At 39.6% G+C, this 22,395-nt stretch overlaps 1 protein-coding gene across 5 annotated transcripts in view; it reads left to right on the top strand.

The window, feature by feature from the left end:
* GLIS3 (GLIS family zinc finger 3) overlaps positions 1–22,395 on the top strand; it is a 611,903-nt gene that overhangs the window by 540,540 nt on the left and 48,968 nt on the right. For all 5 annotated transcript variants that reach the window (XM_070431578.1, XM_070431577.1, XM_070431580.1 and 2 more), the window contains one exon: positions 3,279–3,423. In XM_070431578.1, the coding sequence (XP_070287679.1) occupies positions 3,279–3,423 (145 nt within the window). The remainder of the gene's footprint in view (positions 1–3,278; positions 3,424–22,395) is intronic.

Raw genomic sequence — 22,395 nt, 5'->3', positions numbered from 1 at the left:
AAGATGAAACCATATTTTATTGAAAGACATCCTCCCAGAAGATTCTGCTGTGTGCCTCCTGCCTCACCCATGAGGCATTCCTGGAATGTTTAAGAGCCTGAAATGATCTGGAAGGGCCTTTGCTGGTCGTCTAATCTGGGAGGGAGGGCAAGAAGGACAGTAAACTTACATATCATTTCATTACTGCATTTCTATGCATAGTGCTCTCCTTTGGCAATTTTGCACAAGGTCCTCAAGGCTTGTTCAATTTAAGAAGCAGTTTCTAGAACCATGCCTAATCCCAGAGAAAACCAAATTAACTCTCACCACAGAGTCAGATGGAATCACACTCTTGGAAAACAAGAATACTTGTTGAAACTGAGGAAGAGGTGCCTGCCTTTGACTCCAGGAGGAACCCTGGCCAAGAAATTCCTTGGAAAGACCTCATCCATACTGATAACTGCAAAACCCTAGAGTAGCTGGTAATAGAAAGCAGAGAGACATCACGTATGTGCTTAGCAGAACATGTGGGCCCCAGATCACATGTTAACAAAGGAAGATAAATTAAAAGTGATCACCAGAACTCATTCTTAGCCTTGATTTTTTTCCAGTGTTCCTTACGCAGCATGTGTTAGGTTAGTACCAAAATAACAAACATACTTTCCAAAGGCCCTGAGAGGGCTAGGCATAAACTCAGACAGTCTTGGTCAGAGATTCCAGTGAGGCAAAGCTGAGGAAATGATAATAGAATTATGTCTCATTCACTCCATGTGTGAAATGCTTCTCCCCTATACTTAGGCTCATATTCTTGGAATAAGACCTGGGCATATGTTTGTCTCCTTATGAAGCTTTTGAGATCCAAGAAATATTGCTCTCTAAATAGTAACTTTGCTGATGTTCTGTGTGTGTGTGTGTTTCTGATCAGAGTGTGGATCAGAGTCATTATTGCTGGCATGCTGGAAGTGTTTAACCAGCTCTCTCTATATATATAAAAAAAAAAGCCTCAGTTTCTAGCATTTGCCAGTTTCTATGGTGTATATATTCTTACCATGATCAATTTCAAGCTATCAATCTGACATCATTACATGGAAAGTTTGGAAAAGATACACCCGATTGACACTCTTGGATTGGTTTAAAACCAGCCTCCAACAAGTCGTTGGAATGCAGAGAATTTGGAAGCAGAGGAAAGTATTTAAAAACAAAACAAAACAGAGGAAATAAATTCATGATAATGACAGTAGGAGCAAACATCAGTTTTAATATTGAATTACATTTTCTTACAGTGTTTTTTTGTCTATATGTTTTTATGTCATTGTTATTTTGTCTATATAATTTTGTATTTTGCTTTTATCATCATAAGCATTATTTTAGTGGTTACATAATATCCCATCAAATTGATATAAGTGCGTTTATTGGCCCTAATTGTGGACATTTAAGTAACATTATCTAATTTTTTTATTGCTATAAATAACACTCTATATTATTGTAATATTGGGTATAAATTTTCCTTCACCTTTCTTTTGGGTATATCCTTAAGCCAAATGTTATGATCAAATGGTTTAAATTATGGGTTTTGGAAAAATATTGTGAGATACCATCTAGAAAGTTTGTACCAATGTACACTTCTACATTGTTTAAGATGGAGGAGGTCAGTGGGCGGGGGGGGGGACATCTGAAATACTTTTAATAATAAACAAATTTAGAAAAAGAATGCCTTTCTCACTGTACCTTAGCTACCACTACTTTTTTAAAGGTTTTATTAACTTAATAAGTTAAAAAACTTTAACATTGCATTTCTTTTAAGTGTGCTGTATGTTTTTTTAATGTTTATTGTCATTCTGTTTTGCCTTTTTAAAGTCTTATGTTTATGCCAAGGCTGCGTGGTGAGGCAGTCCCCACCCAGGAGATTCTGCTCTGTGCCTCCCACCTTAATCATTAGATAATTCCTAGACCAGAGATGATTTAAGAGCTTTAACTGATCTGGAAGGATCTTTCCTGGTTGTCTAATCTGGGAAGGAGGGTGAGAGGGACACTAAACATACTCCCTCTCCCCACTACATCTCTGGTTCATCTTCTGTTTCTCTTCTTTAGGCCCCAGGCTCACACCACTCCAGCCTTACTGTTCCTCAGATAATCCAGGCACACCACAGGCAGACAGGTTCTTCCTCCCTTTATGTCTGTATGGCTCACTCCCTCGCTTCTTTCAAAGCTTTTTGCAAGTGTCATGTCCAAGAGGTTTTCCCTGACTTTCTTTCTAAAATTGCCATCCCTCCCCCATCCTCACTGTCTGTCTTCTCTGCACTGTTATTCCGCTCTGGAGTATACTTTCCCTAACATGGGATTCCTAGAGTCTAGAGGTGTGTCTGACAATAAATATTTGTTGGATGAATAAGTATACTCCAGCTGGGTCTAAAGGTTTAGTTTTGTCTTGATAAAGACAATATTAACTTATGTATTTCCTTTAAACACTGGAGATGGTAACTACTTGCAATATCTGTAACAAATACATTGCTAGATTTTTAAGATATTGTATTTTTACATAAGCAGAAGATAGAGATTTTTATGTAACAATCTCACGTTGTAATTTTTTCCTATTCAAATTATATTTACAGAATTCTTTTTCATAAAGAGATCAGGTAACTTTTCACCTAGATTTTATTCTAACATTCTTATGATTTGATTTTTTTGGTAACTCTAATAAATAAAGACTTTATTTTGTTATTGTGATAAAATGACCATCTAAATGTTTTTTGTTATGTAACTTACTGTTGGGATTCTGTTTCTGTTAATGACATTGGTTTTTCTTTTAAACATGCTCCATAATATTTTAAAATTTAACTTGTGTATTTTCCTGTCACGTAATATCTATAGGCACCAAATCTCAATGGACATTTCTGAATTATCTCCAAGATATTTTCATAGTGATATCTCTGTATTTTAAAAGCACTTTCCAATCTGGACTAAATATACTTGAGTTTGTTCTGTTATCGCTACAAGTTATGATAAGATACAGAGCAAATACAAGGAAATATAATAGGCAGTTGAGTTCTCAGAAGTCAAAATATCAGGACTAAAGTCAAATCTGCCTCTAGCCACACTATTTTTCCTGAAGCACCTGCCAGGTGTTATGAGGATTGGAAAACTGACCCTTTTATTGACTCTCTTAAGCCCATAGTTGTTGCTTGATAAATATTTGTGGATTGAATTGCATTGAACCTTAGGGCATGATGCCATTCCAGGAAAGTATTCCAAGTAACAGCTTTCCTTTCCATATGTCTTCTGTTTTCTCCTTTTCTTAGTTGCGGTCCAGTGCAGAGCTCCATCCTGACTTGCTCACGGATTGCCTCACCGTGCAACCCCTGCAGTCAGCCACGTCCCCACAAGATGCTGCCACAGATGGGGCAGTGGGATGCTCCCCGGGGCCTGGGCCTGAACTCTATCCAGGTAATGACAGCAAAGGCAGCCCCAAGCACATCAACTGGTTTTCTCTAGGCACCTTCACTCTGGTTAAAGGGAATGCTCACATGAAAGAAATTCTTCTAATATCATCTGTATTTTGCTTTATCAGTGGACTGCAAATTATCACCCTCCATACTGTCCCATCTGAATTCTGAGCTCAGTTTGGCAGCAGACTTTTTTCTCATTAATAAACAAAGTAAAATAATGCATTAACTCCTTTAGTTCTGGGTTTCTGCCAAAAGCTCAATACACCCAACCTTCCCAAGTATCTCAAATTTATTAACTGATATAGACTCAAAGGAAATGCTTCCCCCTTAAGCAGATAACAGATTTCTTAATGGAACAATCATTGTCTTCTTTGCATTTTAAAAGGAAGCCCCAGGTTTCTAAGAAAAATAGCATACCAGTAAACCAACTTGTAAGAATGTCCATTATTGTTTGTTAACCATTGCAGGGGTGGGGGGAGATAGAATGGCACTCCCAGACCCCCAGACCCATATCCTTCTGCCTGGGTTTGAATAATAGATGACTCCATATTTGGAAAATGTCATGTGTGTAGTTAAAAATAAGAAAGGATTAATTTGCAACAAGAAAGTTATTTTTTTCATTTACTTTCTTATCTGGATTTTTATGCATCTTTCAGTCTCATAGTGATGATGTACCCCTGCAAACATAACTGATTAGCATCCTCATGTTTGGAAAGCCCTTATTGTCATGCTGTGACTCTGATAGTAAATGTCCCACTGGCTCCACATTTCAGACAATGAGAATTTTCTATTGTCTGTGGATTACAAATCCCACTCCCACCCCCATCTGATTCCAGGGCCAGGTTTTGGCAGCAGACTGTTTTATTTCTTGTTTCTTTTTAAATGTACTAATAAGCCATAAAGAATTAAGAATTTACTGATGCATAACAGTGGAATAAGAGAAATACATGCTTGTGTAACTTGATAAACTCCACAGTTCTCAGTTGGTCCAAAGGCAGGGGAAAGGGCATTAAGCAAATACTTAAAAGGGCATTAAGTGTTTCAAGAAGGTCAGTCATCAAGACCCCAAGAGTCAGTGGCCCTTTATCAGTTATTTTGGCTACTTACTCTTGGAGACCAACACAGCTGCTTTTTGAGAATTTGGGACATGAGATTAAACCTTATCTGAAGGGCTGAACAAATCTTACAGAGGCTTGCAGTACAGGTACATATATACACATGAAATATGTCAATGTACAATGTTTTCAGCACACATAAATATTTTGTATTAGATATATACATGAAAAAAGCGTGACTGGTTTGACTAGCTTTTGTTTGTACATATGTCTGTTTGATTTGCCACATATTTGATATATGAACATTTATTTTAGCACATTAAGTTAACAATCAGTTTAAAGCAGCCAATATAGCACTACATTTTTTTAATCCTCACCCAAAGATATGTTTTTATCGATTTTTTTTTAGAGAGAGAGGAAAAGAGAGAGAGAATCATCAATCAGTTGCCTCCCATATGAGCCAAGACCGGGAATCAAACCTGCAACCTTTTGGTGTATGGGACAATGCCAACCAACTGAGCTATTGGCCAGGGCCCTCTAATTCTACAGTCTATAAATTCATGATTTTACTAAAGACCTGGAACACAACAGTTAAGAGTCAAATCTAACCCAAACCAATTGCAAAATGGCCCAACATCTAATATATTATCTGGTGATGGGATAGTCTTGTTCATTTAAATCTCTTGGAAATGGATTTGGAAAGCAATGAGATCTCTGTCTTTGCTGTGTGTAGCATACTTCTGTGTGGCTCATTTTCAAAACTTAGGAGTCACCTTTGTCTTGGTGTGTATTTTTATATTTCTGGTAGTGTTTTTAAAATTTTTAAGAGATTTAGTTTGAAATGGCTTTGTCATTCCAAATAATTCCTCTCTTTGCACATGATACATTTAAAAAAATTATTATAGTTATTTTACAATTGCAGTTTACTTTCAATATTATTTTGTATTGATTTCAGGTATACAGCATAGTAGTTAGACAATCATACTTTGCAAAACCGGTCCCCTGATATTCCCAGTACTCAACCTGCACACAATATTATTGACTATATTCCCTCTGCTGTACTTTACATCCCTGTGACTGTTTTGTAACTGCCAATTTGTACTTCTTAATCCCTTCACCTCTTTCTCCCAGTCCCCCCTCCCTATCCACCTCCCCAGCAACCACCAGTCTCCTCTGTGTACATGAGTCTGTTTCTCCTTTGGGCCTCAAAAAAGATTTTGAGCTCTTAGTTTTGAGCCTCCAGCTCATGCGGGCGAGGTGCCATAATGGACAAAGAGTCTAAGTTACCACAGTATCAACAGAGTATCTTCAGATTGATTTGAATTTTCTGCAACTATGGGGATATTTGAAACAGGCATGTGGCCATCTTCCTTTATCCTGGAATTTTACTCCTTGAGTTAGCTTATAACTGTGAAAGTTTATCTTCCCTACTTCTTTTTTTATTCCTGCTTCCCTCAGGTTCTATTTTACTTTCTTTGTTCTTGCCTTTTCTTTTAAAAAACTCGTTATGCCTTCTTTTTTCCTATGTAGGCAACAAACAGAACAAAACAAGGCAGGAAGAAAAACTTAAAAAACACAATAATTTTAAGCCTTTCTTCTTCCTTTTAAAGTTCTAAAAATCCACTTGCCAGGAGCGCGTGTTCACACCAGTTTCAAACCTTTGCTAAAGATCTGTGGAAAGAAGCCAAACAGTGAGAGATGCCAAAGGAAAAGGAAACTGTTTATCAATTAGTTACATGTAAAATCTGAAGTGTTAGGGCAATTTGACAAAGATTAAGGCTTGGCTTAGTGGCAAAAGTACTTGGAGTCATTCCCTTTACATTCTGTTATACAAAATTGAGAAAATATTTGTTTAATGATTGTCAAGCACTTAGACTTTTAAGTGCTAGCAAATTGATTTACAATAAAAATATTTTGATGGACACCTGTTCAGTGTACATGGGCATAGGATCAGAAGTAGTTTAGCAAGGAGCACCATGATTTTTTAGAAGCTACCATTGAGGACTCATGTTTTGAAGAAGTCATGATTTTGAAATGGAAACTTTTTGTGGGTAGCAGAAAAGGATTTGTGAGATTCTGGGAGAGGGGTAGTTGGCAGAGCATTAAGATGAACAGGGAAGATGGCAGTTCTGACACGTACAGTTCTTGCGAGTCTCCTAACGTGTTGGCTTCCCTTATTGAAACAAACCTTTCAGTTTATAAGTTGGAGTTTGACTGGAAAGGAATGCCTGAAAAGACTTTTATTTCTGTGGGAGAAAATAGTACCCTAGGCTAAAGCAGCCAAATATCACTTGAGGCCCTACTGAAGGTGATTTTAAAAGCGAGGTGTGTGTTTATCTACTTGGAAATCCCAGGGCTCCCCAGGCCGGCTCCTCAGCTAACCTGAGAGCGATTTAGTGATCTAACAGGAAGTCTGGACAGTTCTCAATGAGGGCTCACTTATATTGTCTGTCCTTTTGTTCAAAAGTGCTGTCTTGGCCAGCCTATAAATTCAGGTGATTTGTCTGATCATCCAAGAGAGAAATATCATAGCCAGTAGATCGAGGTGTGAATGCCACTTTTAAGGCTTAATGCCTGTGTAGATATTCTCATCAGCTCCCTGGATGAAGGGATGAAGCAGATAAGCCTACAGTTAGTCTGCAGTATCATGGACAGCCTGGGCCAGTGCCTGGTCCTGACAGAGAGTCCGTTCACTATCAAAGAACGCTGTATGGAAGATCTGTCTGGTGAGTGATCACAAGTTACAGTTCCCTCCAGATCAAAACTGTACTAGAGGCTCAATACAACATAAGCTTTGCAAATGGTCTTAGCCATGAAGACATCATAGAGACCAGTGTGGTTGAGATGTTTGAGATTCACAGAACCCCATCATCAAGTGAGGAGCTAATGCAGCTGGAACAAGGAGATCTGCAAGAATGAGGGAATTTTATTGGTACCATTTCTATTGGGTTTTTAAATAATTACCATGTTTTTAGAGCTATTGAATTATCCCAATTCTGAGTGTAACTTTAGATCTTTCAGGGGGAAAAAGTGTTATATTCATATATTATAGGGAATTGTAGAATGAAAATAAATACATTTTTAGAGCAGGAACTTTTGAAGTCATATATTGTCATTCCCTCCCCTCCCCCTCATTACTGGGAAATGAAGGCTTCTCTATTACAATAGCATCACTTTTTGTAATAAATAGCACCACATTAAATTTATACAGGATTTAACATACTTTGTGAAATAGTTAATGTTTCATTTTAATGTAATTTTATGGGATATGTTTTAAAACATTTTCTACATTCTTAAGTTAATATATTTGCTATCTTGGGACAACTTGCAGAGTTGTAGGGGTTAGAAATAATTTTCTATAAAACTGCCTCATATAATCTACTCTCAAAAAGTGGTTATTAATTTAGGGGCTTCATTAGAATGTTCTTAATTGGCACACAAATTTCCCAATTGGTTAAACTTTATAGGAGAATTGTTGAAGATCAAATAACATAATCTATATAAATGCCCATAATCTATATAAATGGTCATAGAGCATTGTAAAACATGCACTAGTTATTACTTCAAAATTTTGACTTTGTTTGAAATTTACCAGGGGTGAAAAAGGGACAGAACAGTTTGAAATTGGTGGTGGACGGAAGGTGGTAGAATGGGGCAACAGAAGCGATTTATAGGGAAACGTTTGGCAACAACATCTTTCTGATGTTGCCTTGAACTGCTGTCAGAATCCTGTATTGTTCATGTCACATCTCTTGCATCTGTGGTTTATCCGCCTACTATAGTTGGATTGCAGAATCAATGAGCATAGGAACAAGCCTCATTTTTCACTTTTGTAGAAACTGATAGTTAAATCTACAGATTTGGCCCTGCCTGACCCTGAGCCAGTCCTTTAGTGTGCATTAACTCACCTGGCAAACCCCTGAAAATACAGATTGCTGTTCCTCACCCACAGAGTTTCTGATTCAGTAGGTCTGAGTGAGTCCCAAGAATTTGAATTACTGCTACATGTTTCTAGCAAGTTCTCAGATGTCACGGTGTGCTGCCGATCAATGGACCACACGTTGAAAACCATTGCTCTGGATCATAAAATGTGGGAATGTGACTTCTAGCAAAACACGATCTTAATTTTGACTGATACGAGTTACAATAAGAATTACCCCCAATTAACCAGATTTTGGGAGGGGGGAGTCCTTTCATAGTGGCTATGTATGTCACATCACCATGATGTACATTTTAAATGTCTCACAATTTTATACTTCAAATGTCTTTCATACTTCAATAAAATTAAAATTTAAAAGAATTTACAAATTGGAGCAAAATTTTTATCTAAAAACAATGTGATGGAAATCTGTCCACAAGACAATTTAAGGCTGTGGTTGATCTGCTGTTTGTATATACAATGATAAATGGAATAACACCATTCTGGTACTTAAAATAAATAATTACAAAGATAATAAAACTAAATCAAGTAGTGAAAAAGCAAAGAAGAGTTTCCCTATAGAATATATTTCTATTTCTCGCTATAGAAAACCTATAGATGGATATTAAGCATGTCTTCCCACCAGTACTCTAGTGGCACTGCACTTATTTTGATTAGGAGTGAAATCTTATAACCACCCAACTGAAGAAAATTAAAATTCCTATTCCCAGCCAGCACGGGGCACATTTGTATGTATGCTGCTAATGTTAATGACTTTTTATGTTTGAAAGCTGCTTAATTTGGTGCTTCAATTTTCTACATATTCCTTTATATTCATGTTAGTTTTCATACAAGACTAAGCTGAGTTATTCAGTTTTACAATATGTACAAGTTTTTGCTGTAAAAATATTTTTGTGGGTGAGTAAAACCAATTCCACGACTTTTGAGGAGGAGAGGAAAATAGTGACACTGGGCAACTGTAGTTTTATTTCCTTAGGGCAAAGTTAGGGTTGTCTTTTTACTATTATTTCTCCTTTCCCTCATTTTATGTTATTCTGCAGGCACTAAAATGGGGTGTGAAAAGGAAAGGTTGGATCTACATTGTTGTGTTAGGACCCCAAGCAGGTTTTAGGAAAAAGATGGGTGGCAAGACAGAGAATCAGGACAGAATTTCTCAAATGAGGAACTAAAACCTTCTGCGATTAGGAAGTCATGGACCAAACTTCTGGGCCCAAAGTTCTGACTTTCTGCTTCAACTGAATTACCTTCCAAGGAAAGAGAGATAAGTAGTTTTGTCTCTTTCAGGTGAAGAGTAAAGAACATAGAAAGTAGATATTTCCAGGGTGTTTGTAATCACAGCAAATATTTATTTTTTATACATGTGTGAGCACTGAAAATAAATGTGAAGAAGAGTATAAAATGTTAAAATGAAGGACGTTACTGAATTAGATTTTTTATGTTTTACTATTAACGGTAATAAGAGAGCACGTTGCAGGCGCTGAATAGAGAGGGTTATTGTGGGATTGACTCATTCCAGGGGACCAGAGCACTGTTTCTGATCACTGGGTCTTACAGTGTCTGCCTCATATTGTCAAAGAATGACTGGCCTGTTCCGGTGCCCTGAGTGCCTGGAACAATTAAGGCTGCTTGGACAGCAGGCACTGATTCATCAGCAGTTTTAACTGCCTCCTTGGTGTCTTATCTGAGTTTTCCTGCCTGAGTTTCAAGGCAGCTCTGGCATAACTTTCGTGCCACCATTTCTAGTTGCCGCCTGGGCTTTGCTTCTGGGCTCTGGTCCTCTTTTCCCAGGGAAGGTAACTACTCAGGTCTGACCTCTGCTCTGACTACCCACCAGCTCACCCTAGAGGTCTGTTGACACGTAACTATGTCCTAAGAAGTCAGGGATTTATCATCTCCCTTGGAACCTTTCCCTAGGGATTTAGTAAAAGTCCTATTTGTATCTTGTAGGAGAGATGGCAGAAAGGGAACCTATTCACTATTGAAAAGAAAGGGGGATAAATGCTTATCGGCATGCATAGGAAAAGGCACAGTGTGCTTAGTAAGTTTTGTGAGAGGTGGTTGCACTTCAGGAACAATGCAGTGCAACACCTGCCTCTGCCATTGGTAAAGGAGCGATCTAGGGCCCATAGTTGTGAAGTGTACTAAGGTGCTACAGTAAATAAAAAAGTAAGGGTGGGCAGCATTTAGTGTCTCTGTTCTTAAGTCATATATTGGCCATGCTTTATGCCATCCCTCTGACTATCTGCATAGCCAACCTGTATTTAAATGGAACATTTACAAATAGAAATGGTACTTCTTCCTTTTACTCAAATTTATTTTCCTCTCAATAAGATTGGTTGTCTGATTGAATGACACACAGAATGCTTAGAACACTGCTTAGCACATAGTAACTGTCCCGTACCTATTAGCTATTATCATTGTTGCTTTTATCCAAACTCTAGAAAAATACATATTATAGTTCTGTAAAGCAGATAGGGAACAGGTACCACAAGTTACATTATCTGCAGTTTTGTTTTCCGCCATTTCAGTTACCTATGTTCAATGGCAGTCCGAAAATATTAAATGAAAAATTTCAGAAACAATTAGTAAGTTTTAAAGGGCATGCCATCCTGAGTAGAGTGATGAAATCTCACGCTGTCTGGCTCCATCCCAACCAGGACGTGAATCATTCCTTTTCCCAGGATATCCACACTGTATACACTCCCCAACCACTACTCACTTAGTAGCCATGTATTACAGTGTTTGTGTTCAAGTTACCTTTATTTTACATAATGCCCCAAAGCAAAGAGTAGTGATGCTTGCAATCAGATTTGCCAACAGAAGCCTCAAAGTGCTTCCTTTAAATGAAAAGCTGAATACAGCACAATAAGATATTTTGAGAGAGACAACATTAATGTAATTTTTATTACATATATTGTTGTAATTGTTCTATTATTAGTTACTGGTAACCTCTTACTTTATGTAATTTATAAATTAAAATTTATCATAGATATGTATGCGTATGATAAAACATAGTATGCATAGGGTTTGATACTCTAAGTCAGTGGTTCTCAACCTTCCTAATGCCGTGACCCTTTAATACAGTTCCTCATGTTGTGGTGACCCTCAATTTCATTGTTACAAATTGAACATAATTAAAGCACAGTGATTAATAACAAAAACAATATGTAATTATATACGTTTTCTGATGGTCTTAGGCGACCCCTGTGAAGGGGTCATTTGACCCCCAAAGGGGTCGCAGCCCACAAGTTGAGAACCGCTACTCTACGTGGTCTCAGGAATCCATTTAGGGTTTTTGGAGCATATCACCCATGAATAAGAGGGGTTAGATATAGTACCCTACCCACTACTACCATTTAAAAGAAAAAAATGGGAGGAAAAATGGAAGCGTGAAGAAATTAGGAATTTAATCGACATCATTGAGTGAATAAATTAGAACTAAAATATAGTTCTTTATGTTTTTTATTTCAGTAATTTACCCAGTAGTTCATTTAGCATTTTTTAAATTAAGGAAATATGTAGGTCTCTAAAGAAAAACAACCACAACATCACTTGGGTGGCAATGTCTCCAAATTCACAAAGTATATATTAGCTTTAGATAGATATTAGGGTTTCCATATTTATTTATTATTACTTTTTAAATATATTTTAATGATTTTTTACAGAGAGGAAGGGAGAGGAATAGAGAGTTAGAAACATTGATCATCTCCCTCCTGCACACTCCCTACTGGGGATGTGCCCACAACCAAGGTATATGCCCTTGACTGGAATCAAACCTAGGATCCTTCAGTCCACAGGCTGATGCTCTATACACTGAGCCAAACCAGCCAGGGCTAGGGTTTCCATATTTAAAGGTTGGTATGGTTTCTTTGGTTTTATTTTATAGAGACAGCATGCAGTCATTAGCTCCAATCCTGGTTCTTCACTCACTAGATGTTTAATGTAGGGAGGTTACTTTTCCTCATCTATAAAACAGTGGTAAGAATATTGATTCCCTAGGACTGCTGTAAGGATTAAGTGGCATCACATATAAGAATCCCGTACACCCCTGCAAGCTGGGAGATGCTCAGTCAATGCTCTTTTCTTTTTTTCCTTCCTCTCTGCTTAAAAGCATAGGAACCAAGTGGATGCCTAAGACAGGGACTAGAACCCCTTCTACTCCTTCCTTTCAGCACTGAGTGCCAGTACTTGGAGTTCAGAGTAGCTGTCCTGAGATACAGCATTCCTTTCCATAAGAATTCAAGTCAAGATGAGGACTCAGAGCTCCCATATTCAAGACCTATCTTCAGATCTATAAATTCGACAGTTTTTCTGTTGCCAGGAAGAGTTGAAGTATACTCAGGCTGGTCATACAGAGTACCAGCATGCCTGGCTGAAAAATTAACTTATTCAACAGTGATGAATCCGTGACCGTGAGGTAGATGGAGGAATGAAAAAATAGGGTGAATGGCCTTGACCAATATGGTTAGTTGTCCAGTCATTGTCCTGGCCTTGCTGAGGCCTTAGTGTCCCTCCTGATGTCATTGACTCTTCCAGGTCATGTTGTTTACCTCAAAGTACATGCTAAGGTGTCAAGAAACTATTCTTGACTTTTACTTACTTCAAATTTAGTTGCCAAATTTTAGAAACAACCCTGTAGTCTTTTCATGATGGTTCTTAATAGTTGATACACAGCAGACAATTTATTGCCCCTTGAGCCTACCTGCCTTTGTTTTTGCATGGCCTGAGAGGATGGTTTTAAGATTTTTTTTAATGTAAAAAAGACTACTAGCCTTTATATGAGAACAGTTGGTCAAAGAATTGAGAACATTGCCTCTTGCCTGCAAAGCCTAAAATATTTGTTTCCTGATCACTGTTTTATGCTTACATCTGAGACATTTGTCAGTGACTGAGTGAAATCAAGGAAGCTTGTGGCTCCCATGTGTTTGATCAAATTTTGTTTTAAAAGTCTATCAATACATAGAGGTTTGTTTAGACCCTTAATAGTTCAGATTTATCAGATACTGTAGTAGCTACTAGCCCTGGGGTTTTTAGAGATTTTTCTATAAGGCCCAATATTTAAAGCTGGAATCAAGACCATTATCTAGCACTCCTACTCCTCTCTGGGGCCTTTTATGGAACCCCAAATGTAGTGGCTCCAAAATGAAATTATGGGTAGAATTGTCACACTGCAAACAGATATCTACAGAAGCAGACCAGGCCCATGGTAGGATGGTTGTACGTCCTGATAATGTGATTCCCCCGTCGGAAGAAGCTGCCCGAAGGCTGGCATGACTTGGTTCAGTTATGATGAAGCCAGGGCTTGCAGAGATATCAGAGAGAGCAGACCTTGTTTTATTCTACCCAGGTCTGTTTTCCCTAAAAAGAGGAGTTTCAAAGCCTTAAATATTAATGAATATGTTTTCTAAAAGCCAGGCCTCTTGTTGACATATAAATTGATGCCCAGGAGAAATGCAAAAAGTTGAAATATCAAACTTTAGGAACCCATCTGGTCACATTCCAGCAGGAAAGATACTTACTTCCTCAAAATACACTTTTTGCCAGCAACAAGGGTGCTTGAAATTTACATAACTGAAAACTGAACCTTCCATTCCAAGGTAGAGAAAGTTTTCAAATAAGAATTCCTTGAGAAAGGCTATGTAGGGGCATGAATTCTTGATAGCACATGAATAATTTATTAGAGTTCATCTTGAGAATAAACTAGGAGGTAACTAACACAGAGCACCTAAAGGCAAAATGGAAAGAGTGTCCACTTTGTGGGCAAAGTGTGAAAAAGAGAAAAGGGGGTTCTCTGGAGTCACAAAACCAAGTTCATCAGCTATCCAATTTTGCCCAGGGCTCGTGGTCATTGCAGACTTTGGTTCCCCAGAAGAGCTGTTGCTTCTTGATTCTACAAAGCTAGGAAAGGCAGAGATTCCTCAGCAGAGTTCGGTGTTGGTACATGAGCCTTTGAGTTGGCTACGAGAATATTGCATTGAACATTGGAGTGACTAGCTGTGCTAAAAATCTGTTTCCAAGAAGCCTTCCCTGTGAAATGTTTTCAGAAGTCACGTGGAAGTGGTGTGGGTGGGGTTACCTCCATAGTATCTGCAAGGGAGGAAACAACTTTTTCAGTCAACATGGCACAGGTGGGAGATAGCAAAGGGATGAATAATGAGGAGTTAGAGAACTGAATACTTTTTACTAAAATTTTGGTTTTGTTACCAAATTGGACTTTATTTCTAAAGAAGGAGATGAGAATGATTCCTATAAGAGCTTCCAGGAGTTGTTGGCCCTGCCTGCTTCATCTTCTTCATTATTTTCTCCTACTCTGCCCCATATGGAAGATAAATTAACAGACAGAGGCAATACTGACTTTCTCACAAGGTAGTCTGAGTTGTTTGCCTGTTCAAATTATTTCATTAACATTCTGTGTTACTAACTCTCTGGGAGTGATTAGGTTGAGAGGCAAAGGGAAGAAAAATAGGTGTGAGATTTGAGGTTAGATTGGCATGCATTGTCTGGAAAAAGACCCATGAGGGTTGCATGAAATGTTGGTCCCAGAGAAGTTGAGAGAGCTGCCAGAGGAAGCCATTCGAATTGTAACAAAATGTCTTTGTTCTGAAATGCAGATGTTTCAGGAGCCTTTCCTAACACAAGTTAATTACACCTGGTATTTCAGAATGTTTGATGGTAACCTTTGGCATCTATGTGAATATCGTCAGCCATTATCTTCTAGTTGTATGAAGGTGTATTCCAGAAAGGCATATAAGCATGTATCCCCCCTCAAACACTAATAACTTCCTCCCTGGCTATAAATCCAGGTGCCCGATGTGGAAATGTAATTGGGCAGACTACAGAGAAGTGTGGAGCTCATGTGGGAATATCTATTTGTAAGAGAACCTGAATATTCATGTAACTGTGCCGACATCAATACATTCTCATTTTACCTTACTTATATCTGTTCCCCAGTGAACAGCACTGCTCTTAAGCTCAAAGTTAATAGGCATGTTCTTCAGAGATGTACGCTCTCTTACCTTAATAGAACATCTCCCTAACAGATTTGTTTATCAGTTGCTAGGTAGCTCTCCCATCAGGTGACACAAGTATGTTTTCTTTGTCTTAGGGCAGTGGTGACAGTTGCCATTGTTTGCCATCAATTAGCTTGGGGTAGCATGTCAAGGATGTATGGGTGGTGTCATTTTAGTCTGACAGCTGCACGATCTGGTTGAGAAGGGATTGTTTCATTATCCTCTTATCAGGGCTGATGGATAATGATACTCTACACTGCATAGTAGGAGGAGGGAAAAGACAGGCAGAAAGAATAGATTTTTAGGGATTGGCAGTATTAAAATTATTCATGCCTCAAGGAGAAGGGAAAGATTAGAGAAATGACTGTGCAAACCCTTAAGAAGCTACTTTTTCCTAATACAGGTGGAATGTGGAATGATGTCCTTCCTGATGGAGAGGGGGGAAGGGGAAATGCCCAGGCATAAAGAAGAAAGAAAGAGGGAAACTAGCCCCTTTTGCTGATAGGCAACAAGGCAAGGATTAGCAGTGGCATCCCTCCGTTCTCCAATTAACCTCAATATCAAACACAGCCTTCCCAGTGACTTTGAGGCCCTTTCCTTGTTAGAAAACTCTCTCTGGTTTGCGAATTTAGGTCGTTAGAGCATTTTCCACTGAAAGGCAGTGCAATTAAAGTGCTCCAGGGTGAAATGCAAAGAACTGCAGAAGGCATTGGGGCCCAAATTTTCACTCTTGGGGAGCAAAACTCCAGTCACCCCCAATACTTGTCATTTTCTTCAGAATGACTGAAGGGATGTCGCTTTTGAATTCAGAAAATTAACCGTGGCTGGACTTTCATGCTCTTGGAGAAACAAACAAAAAGAAGTGCTGAAAATGTAAAACTACTCCAAGATAAACTAAGCTTCAAGAGGGACAATTGTGTTGACATTTTAGTAACAGCCCATTTTCACTCCTTAACGAAGTGCAGTCATGCATGAAAATGACTTGCTATCTTTTAAACTGAAGCGCATTATGGATTGTAACTCAAGGTGTGTATTACTCATGTAAAATGAAGTACAACATTTTAACCCTGTGAGGATTCTTTCTCAGGCTCTGAACACTTTATAGCAACTTGCATTATAAAAATTGAACACAAAATTCTTACTATTCAAGGATATGTTATATACTGGTTTGCATTTTAAAATGACCCTCATCCACAGTTTATATGTAGATGCATCTTTAAGAGACCATACCCCAGCGATTTTCAACCTTTTTCATCTCATGGCACATATATACTGATTACTAAAATTCTGTGGCACACCAAAAAGTATATATTTTTGCCAATCTGACAAAAAAAATAGGTATCATTTTGATTGAAAACATACTAATTACCTACCCTTTTTGCTCCAAAGTGACCATTTAAAAAATCAGGTGCCTATGCTTGTATATAAGGGTTTCTAGTACCAAGAATTAACCAATTAGACACAACCTTCTTATGTCATGTGACCAATAAGATGCAACTTTATTATATGACCTATATATTTATGGTTTCAGACAGGGCATTCACACCATACAGCTATTGGGGTGTTAGCTATCATCATATTTTTATTTGACAATCTAAGGAAAAAGATGTCAGTGCCCCTGACTAAATAATCAGGTATTGCATGTTTTAAAAATTCTTGTGGCACACTGGTTGAAAACCACTTCCATACACTAAATTAACCATTTTGGAGCAACTATGTTTTTCTCTTCACTATCCTATTAGTAATAGTAATCATCATCATAACCCATATGACCAAAGAATAGCAACAGCAGTTTATTGAGCACTTAACCATGGCCCGGGCATTGTCCCAAGTATTTTGTATACATTACATAATCCTCCTCACCATCCTGTGAGGCATTGTCCTTATTTAAGATGCAGAAACTGAGCTTTGGTTATGTGACTTGCCTGAGACACATTGCTAGTAACTGGTAAAGCTCAGATTCAAACCCAAGTCCATTTGACTGCCAATGGGTGCGTTTTGTTCTCTTAATAACCACCCTGACACATGATCTCCTTCTAGTACCCAATTTCTGGTGAGGCCAAAGGAGCCAAAGTTTTCATCGCAGTTCATCTGCTTCCTGAATCCTTCCCAGGTTCACATTTATCCTGGGAGAATGGGGGGAAGAGACAGACAAGATTGAACTCATTGTTTGAATGGGGCCTGTAATTCTTTTTACTATATCTGTGAAAATCAACTAGCCTGGTGTCATGGATTAGCTTACTCTTCTGTGCCCTGACCCTGGAAATATTGCCCAGGAAATGAACGGTGAGCCCATACCTCTCCCTGTGTACTAGCCACCAAGCATTAAATGTCATTTCTCAAGGTCCCAGCGTTAGAGCAGCACTATGGCTTTTATGTGATTACAAATGACTCCAAATGCATATTTACTGTAGCAGCTCAGTAGCAGCAGACCTGCCCAGCAAATCTCCTCTTCATGCATTATTGACAGAGGTGGTGGCCTTGCAGGCAACAGCATCGTACTCGCTTGTGGTAACAAGGACGTATATCTGATTGCTCACAAATTACCCCTCTTTGCCTGCCATCTTTCCTACCAGTGGATCGATGGGCCTCTGACAAGCATCTGAAATCTTTATTTGGGAAAAAATACACATTTCCTACCAGCTGTTTGTTTTCTAAACCAAATAATTCATTTAATTTCTTGCCTGAATGCATTTGCAACACTGGCAAATCTCTCATCCATGCTGAGGTCACTGAGGTGCTTGAGGATGGGTAAAACAGAAATGGAAATATACTTCTTACATCCGAACCAGCACTTTGGTGGAGAAAGGTATCCATGGTGGGGGAAGAGTGCCAAGTGACTCCAAGCAGCCTTGGCAAATGGCGTACCTAGGGGTTCTGATACAATAGCAATGCTCTTATGCCTTTTCTTGAATTCATCCTGAGTTTGAGCGGCATTATGGTATGGCAGTGAGGGGCCTGTGATCTGAAATCAGGCTTCCTGGGTTTGAATTCTAGCCCACTAACTAAGGTAACCTAATCAGGTGACCTACTCAGTAACTCAGTTAGGTCTCACATTCCTTGTCAGTAAACTGGGGAAAGGTTTGCAAAGTGCTCAATAAATGTTCACTGTTGACTCTGAGGTATAGAACAGTAAGAAGGTGAAATCCAGCTCAGATGTGGTCCAGCACTCACTGTTCAAAGTGCAGTCCCTGGACTGGCAGTCTCAACATTGCCAGGAACTTGGGGAGTTTGATACAAACTCAGAATCTCAGCATCCCTGCCTCTAAGACCCAGTGAACCACAGTCAGCCTTTTACCCTGGTGATTTGTTGGCATATTAAAGCTTGAGAAGCAGGGCTGTAGCTATCCATACAGTTTTCCACAGCAATATGCCCTCCAATTGGCTGTTCTTTAATATACCTCAGCCTGGCCAGGGAGGTCTTCCCTGCCTCTAAATGAGGCAGTGTCTATGGTGGCCTTCCCTGGCTCTGGGGTTAGGCCTGAGAGAAGTAGGTTTCATTTTGAGTAGCAAATAACACACCTTTTCTCCCTCCATTCACACAGTGAATACGTGACAGCTAAAGTGTCCCCAAGGGCACCCTGTCTGTACTCATCAGAAATAGAGATTAATTGTTTTCATTTGGATAGAGAGAGAGCTGCCTATTAACTCAAATTATCCTGAGCCAGTTAAAGCGCCAGCCTATAATACCCTGGACCCCATCACCAACCACATGGAATCTGGGTACCCCATAGATCAACAGATGCTGCTTTGTCAACGTTATAAAGCCTCACTGGGTCCCCTCCACCTACCTCTGCAGGAGACAGTGTGGGGCTGGGGAGGGCAGTAAGCCAAGCCCTAGAGAGAGAAAGCCCCAAACAGCAGGGAGGCCAGCTCCCGATCCTCTGCTAGCCTGTGCATTCATCTCAAGACCAGGCTTTTATTTCCTTGGGGAGTTCACCATCTCTTAATCACAAAAGCAATAAGACTTTCCAGTATGTTCCTCTGCCATGCCTAATCCGTTGTTCCGGCTGCCAGTCACCAGCCCCGTCTGGAGGGTCACCTAAACGCCCTCTTCCACCCCTGAATGCAGCGCTGACCCCTGAGGTGACTCGGACAATGAAGGCCGCCCTGTGGGCAGCCTGTGTGTGCCGGTTGATTTGATCACAGGAGTTTTGTTAATATTGCCCTGGATTCTGGAGGAATCTGTTTTCTTCTTTATGCTTAGATCAGTAGGCCTCAGATGCCCCATTGTTGAGGTTGGAAATCATTTTGAGTGTGTATGGAAGGAAATTTTTCCTTTTGTGAATGACCTTAGGATACTCTAACATGGAGGTTTTCTCCCTGGGGTTAAAAAAATCACTTAAAAAGCCAGAGCAGTTGTCTGGAAATGTGTGTTGTGGTGGGCAGGTCTAGGTAGAGTTGGCAGGTATTCAGACTCTGGACGTGAAGAGAGACTAGCACCTGCCTGGTACAGAGTAGGGGCTGGAAGATTGTGTTTGAATGAATGAATGGATGAATGAAAGGATATTCTTAGACTGCATCAAGTATGTTGGATCCTGGATGTATGACTGTGATATGGTTGGAAATTCCTAGAAGTCGGTGTGAGTAGGAGAGGCGTTTTCTGTGTGTGCCCTAGTGAAAATCTCTGAGAAATATGGGTTTTTGGTAGAGGCCCAGGGCGATCCTCCCGACGCTACAGCTCTCTGACTCCAGAGTTTTGTCCATCTTATTGAAAAGGTACGTGAAATGGAGGTGGAGTATACGTTGGGAAGACATGCTGTGTCTCCTGTTATTTCTCTGGTCATTATGTCGGTCATAGGCAACATCCACAACCAGCAGTCTCGCCCTGGGCCCTGCATGCAAACTACTCTGTGCAGACACTGAATTATAAGCTCCTGCTAAGTCATCTCACCAGAAGAGAGTTTGTCCTAGACTTCTCATCTTACCTGGTAGAAAATAGAAGCATGTCATGGGCTTCATTTTGCCAAGAGATCATTACTTACGCCCTATGTAAGAAATTGCCTGGTATACTTGCCAAATAAGGACTTTAAATTGCACCCTAAAGCCTTCCCTTTCTCTTTCTTCTGCATTCAAAGGGCCACTGCCTGCCCCAGTACCACTCCTTGGCTGTAGCAGGGGATGGAAGAGCTGTTGTTGTGTGTTTGTTGCTCAGTCAACACTTGACCTCAGCAGAACTGGAGAGCATGTTTCGAAGTCTTTGACCTTGTTCCAGATACCTCTTATGTCCACCCTTGTATCCTCTCCACCATTCTACCTATTTTGTTGCTATGGCAACCATCTCTACCAGTATTACTTGGTAGCTCCTCTCCTCAACTACACCATGTACCTCTGGCTTTCTGCCCTCTAGCTTCTCTGATGCCCAGGCATTGAGTATCTCTGAGAAGGTTTAGCCACTCTGGTTCATGTGCCTACTTGGAAGTGTGAGAGAAGTGCACCCTGGGGCATCCCTTGACTAGTGGGGATTAGGTAACTGTTTCTTTCTGACCTTGTCCTACTCGCTCAATCCCAAGATGGACTGCATTGTCTGGTATTTAGATGGTGCTCATTTTTGCTTGTTCAACAAACCAACATGAATGATGCTGTTAGAGATACTAGACACCAAGGATACCTTGTTCCAGGACCTAGCTCAGTGTCTGCCACACAGTAGTTACTTCATGAATTGGCTGTTGAGAGAGGAATGGAAAGAACACAAGTAACTCTGCACACAGAACAAAAGTATTAAAACAAGTAAACAAAGTTAGAGAACATTCTAAGCAAACGCAAGTAGCATAAATTGTCATGACATATGTGAGGTGTGGTCAGTTTTCTTGTTTGACCAGAGCTTGGGGCACATTATGGGACTACAAATAAGATAATGCGTTAAGTGCTTTGAACACTGTTTGATGCTGTGCACTAGTAAGTCTTGTATTTTGGTAGAATTGATGTACAGAAGTCTCTTTCCCTCACTAAACTGCAACCTCTGCAAGGACAAGGACCCACATCTAGTAGATTAGCTAGCATGTATCACTTAATACATACTGAGTTTAAAATAATGTTTGGGCCCTGGCTTGGTGGCTCAGCTGTTTGGAGCATCATTCCATGCACCAAAAGGTTGCAGGTTTGATTCCAGGTCAGGGCACATATCTAGATTGCATGTTTGATCACCGGTCAGGGTGCATGCAGGAGGCAACTAATACATGTTTCTCTCTCTCTCTCTCTCTCTCTCTCTCTCTCTCTCTCATCCTCTCTCTTTCTCCCCCATCTTTCTCGCCCTTCCTCTCTCTATCTAAAAATAAATAACAACATATCCTTGGTGAGGATTTAAATAAATAAATTGTAAACATAATGTTTGGTGAATAGATGGATGAATGGATGACGAATATATGGATAATGGATGGTTGGTGCTAGCTATTAAGTGGGATGAGGGAAAAGTACTTAACCAGGCCTAGCTTATAATGTACAGCAAGCTGCAAAAAAAACCCCACCAAATTTCCCAGCCTATTTCATTGCAGCTAAAGCAAAAACATAGCTAATATACTAAAGTAGACCTCTGGGAAGCAATCCATTTTCTATCGAACCATGGAGTAGAGCATACAGTGTGCACACCAAGCTTCCCTGTTGCCCATCGAGTTACAAGCAGCAGAGGCAGTGCTTCCCTTGTGACAAACACACACACACACACACACACACACACACACACAACAACAACAACAACAACAACACCTCCAGAGGATAGTAAGTGATGGATGCATTCAGCAATTGGAACAAAACAAATAAGAGCGCTCACATTACTACACGAAGGCAAAAAAAAAAAAATTAGCTGTGTTTCCACAGTGTCTCTGCGATCTCTTATTATTCCATTAGTTTTTGGAATAGTATATAAAACACCGCACTCTATGCTGACAAACACCAGTCCTAAAACTATTGCCACAGTGAATCCAAACAACAGCCTTCTCTCTTGGGTAAAATTATTATTTGGAATA

This window comes from Myotis yumanensis, unplaced genomic scaffold (assembly GCF_028538775.1).
Source record: "Myotis yumanensis isolate MYYU_CA2020_CCGP unplaced genomic scaffold, mMyoYum1.0.hap1 SCAF_12, whole genome shotgun sequence".
Taxonomy (NCBI): domain Eukaryota; kingdom Metazoa; phylum Chordata; class Mammalia; order Chiroptera; family Vespertilionidae; genus Myotis; species Myotis yumanensis.
This window is presented reverse-complemented; position numbering and strand designations above follow the sequence as displayed.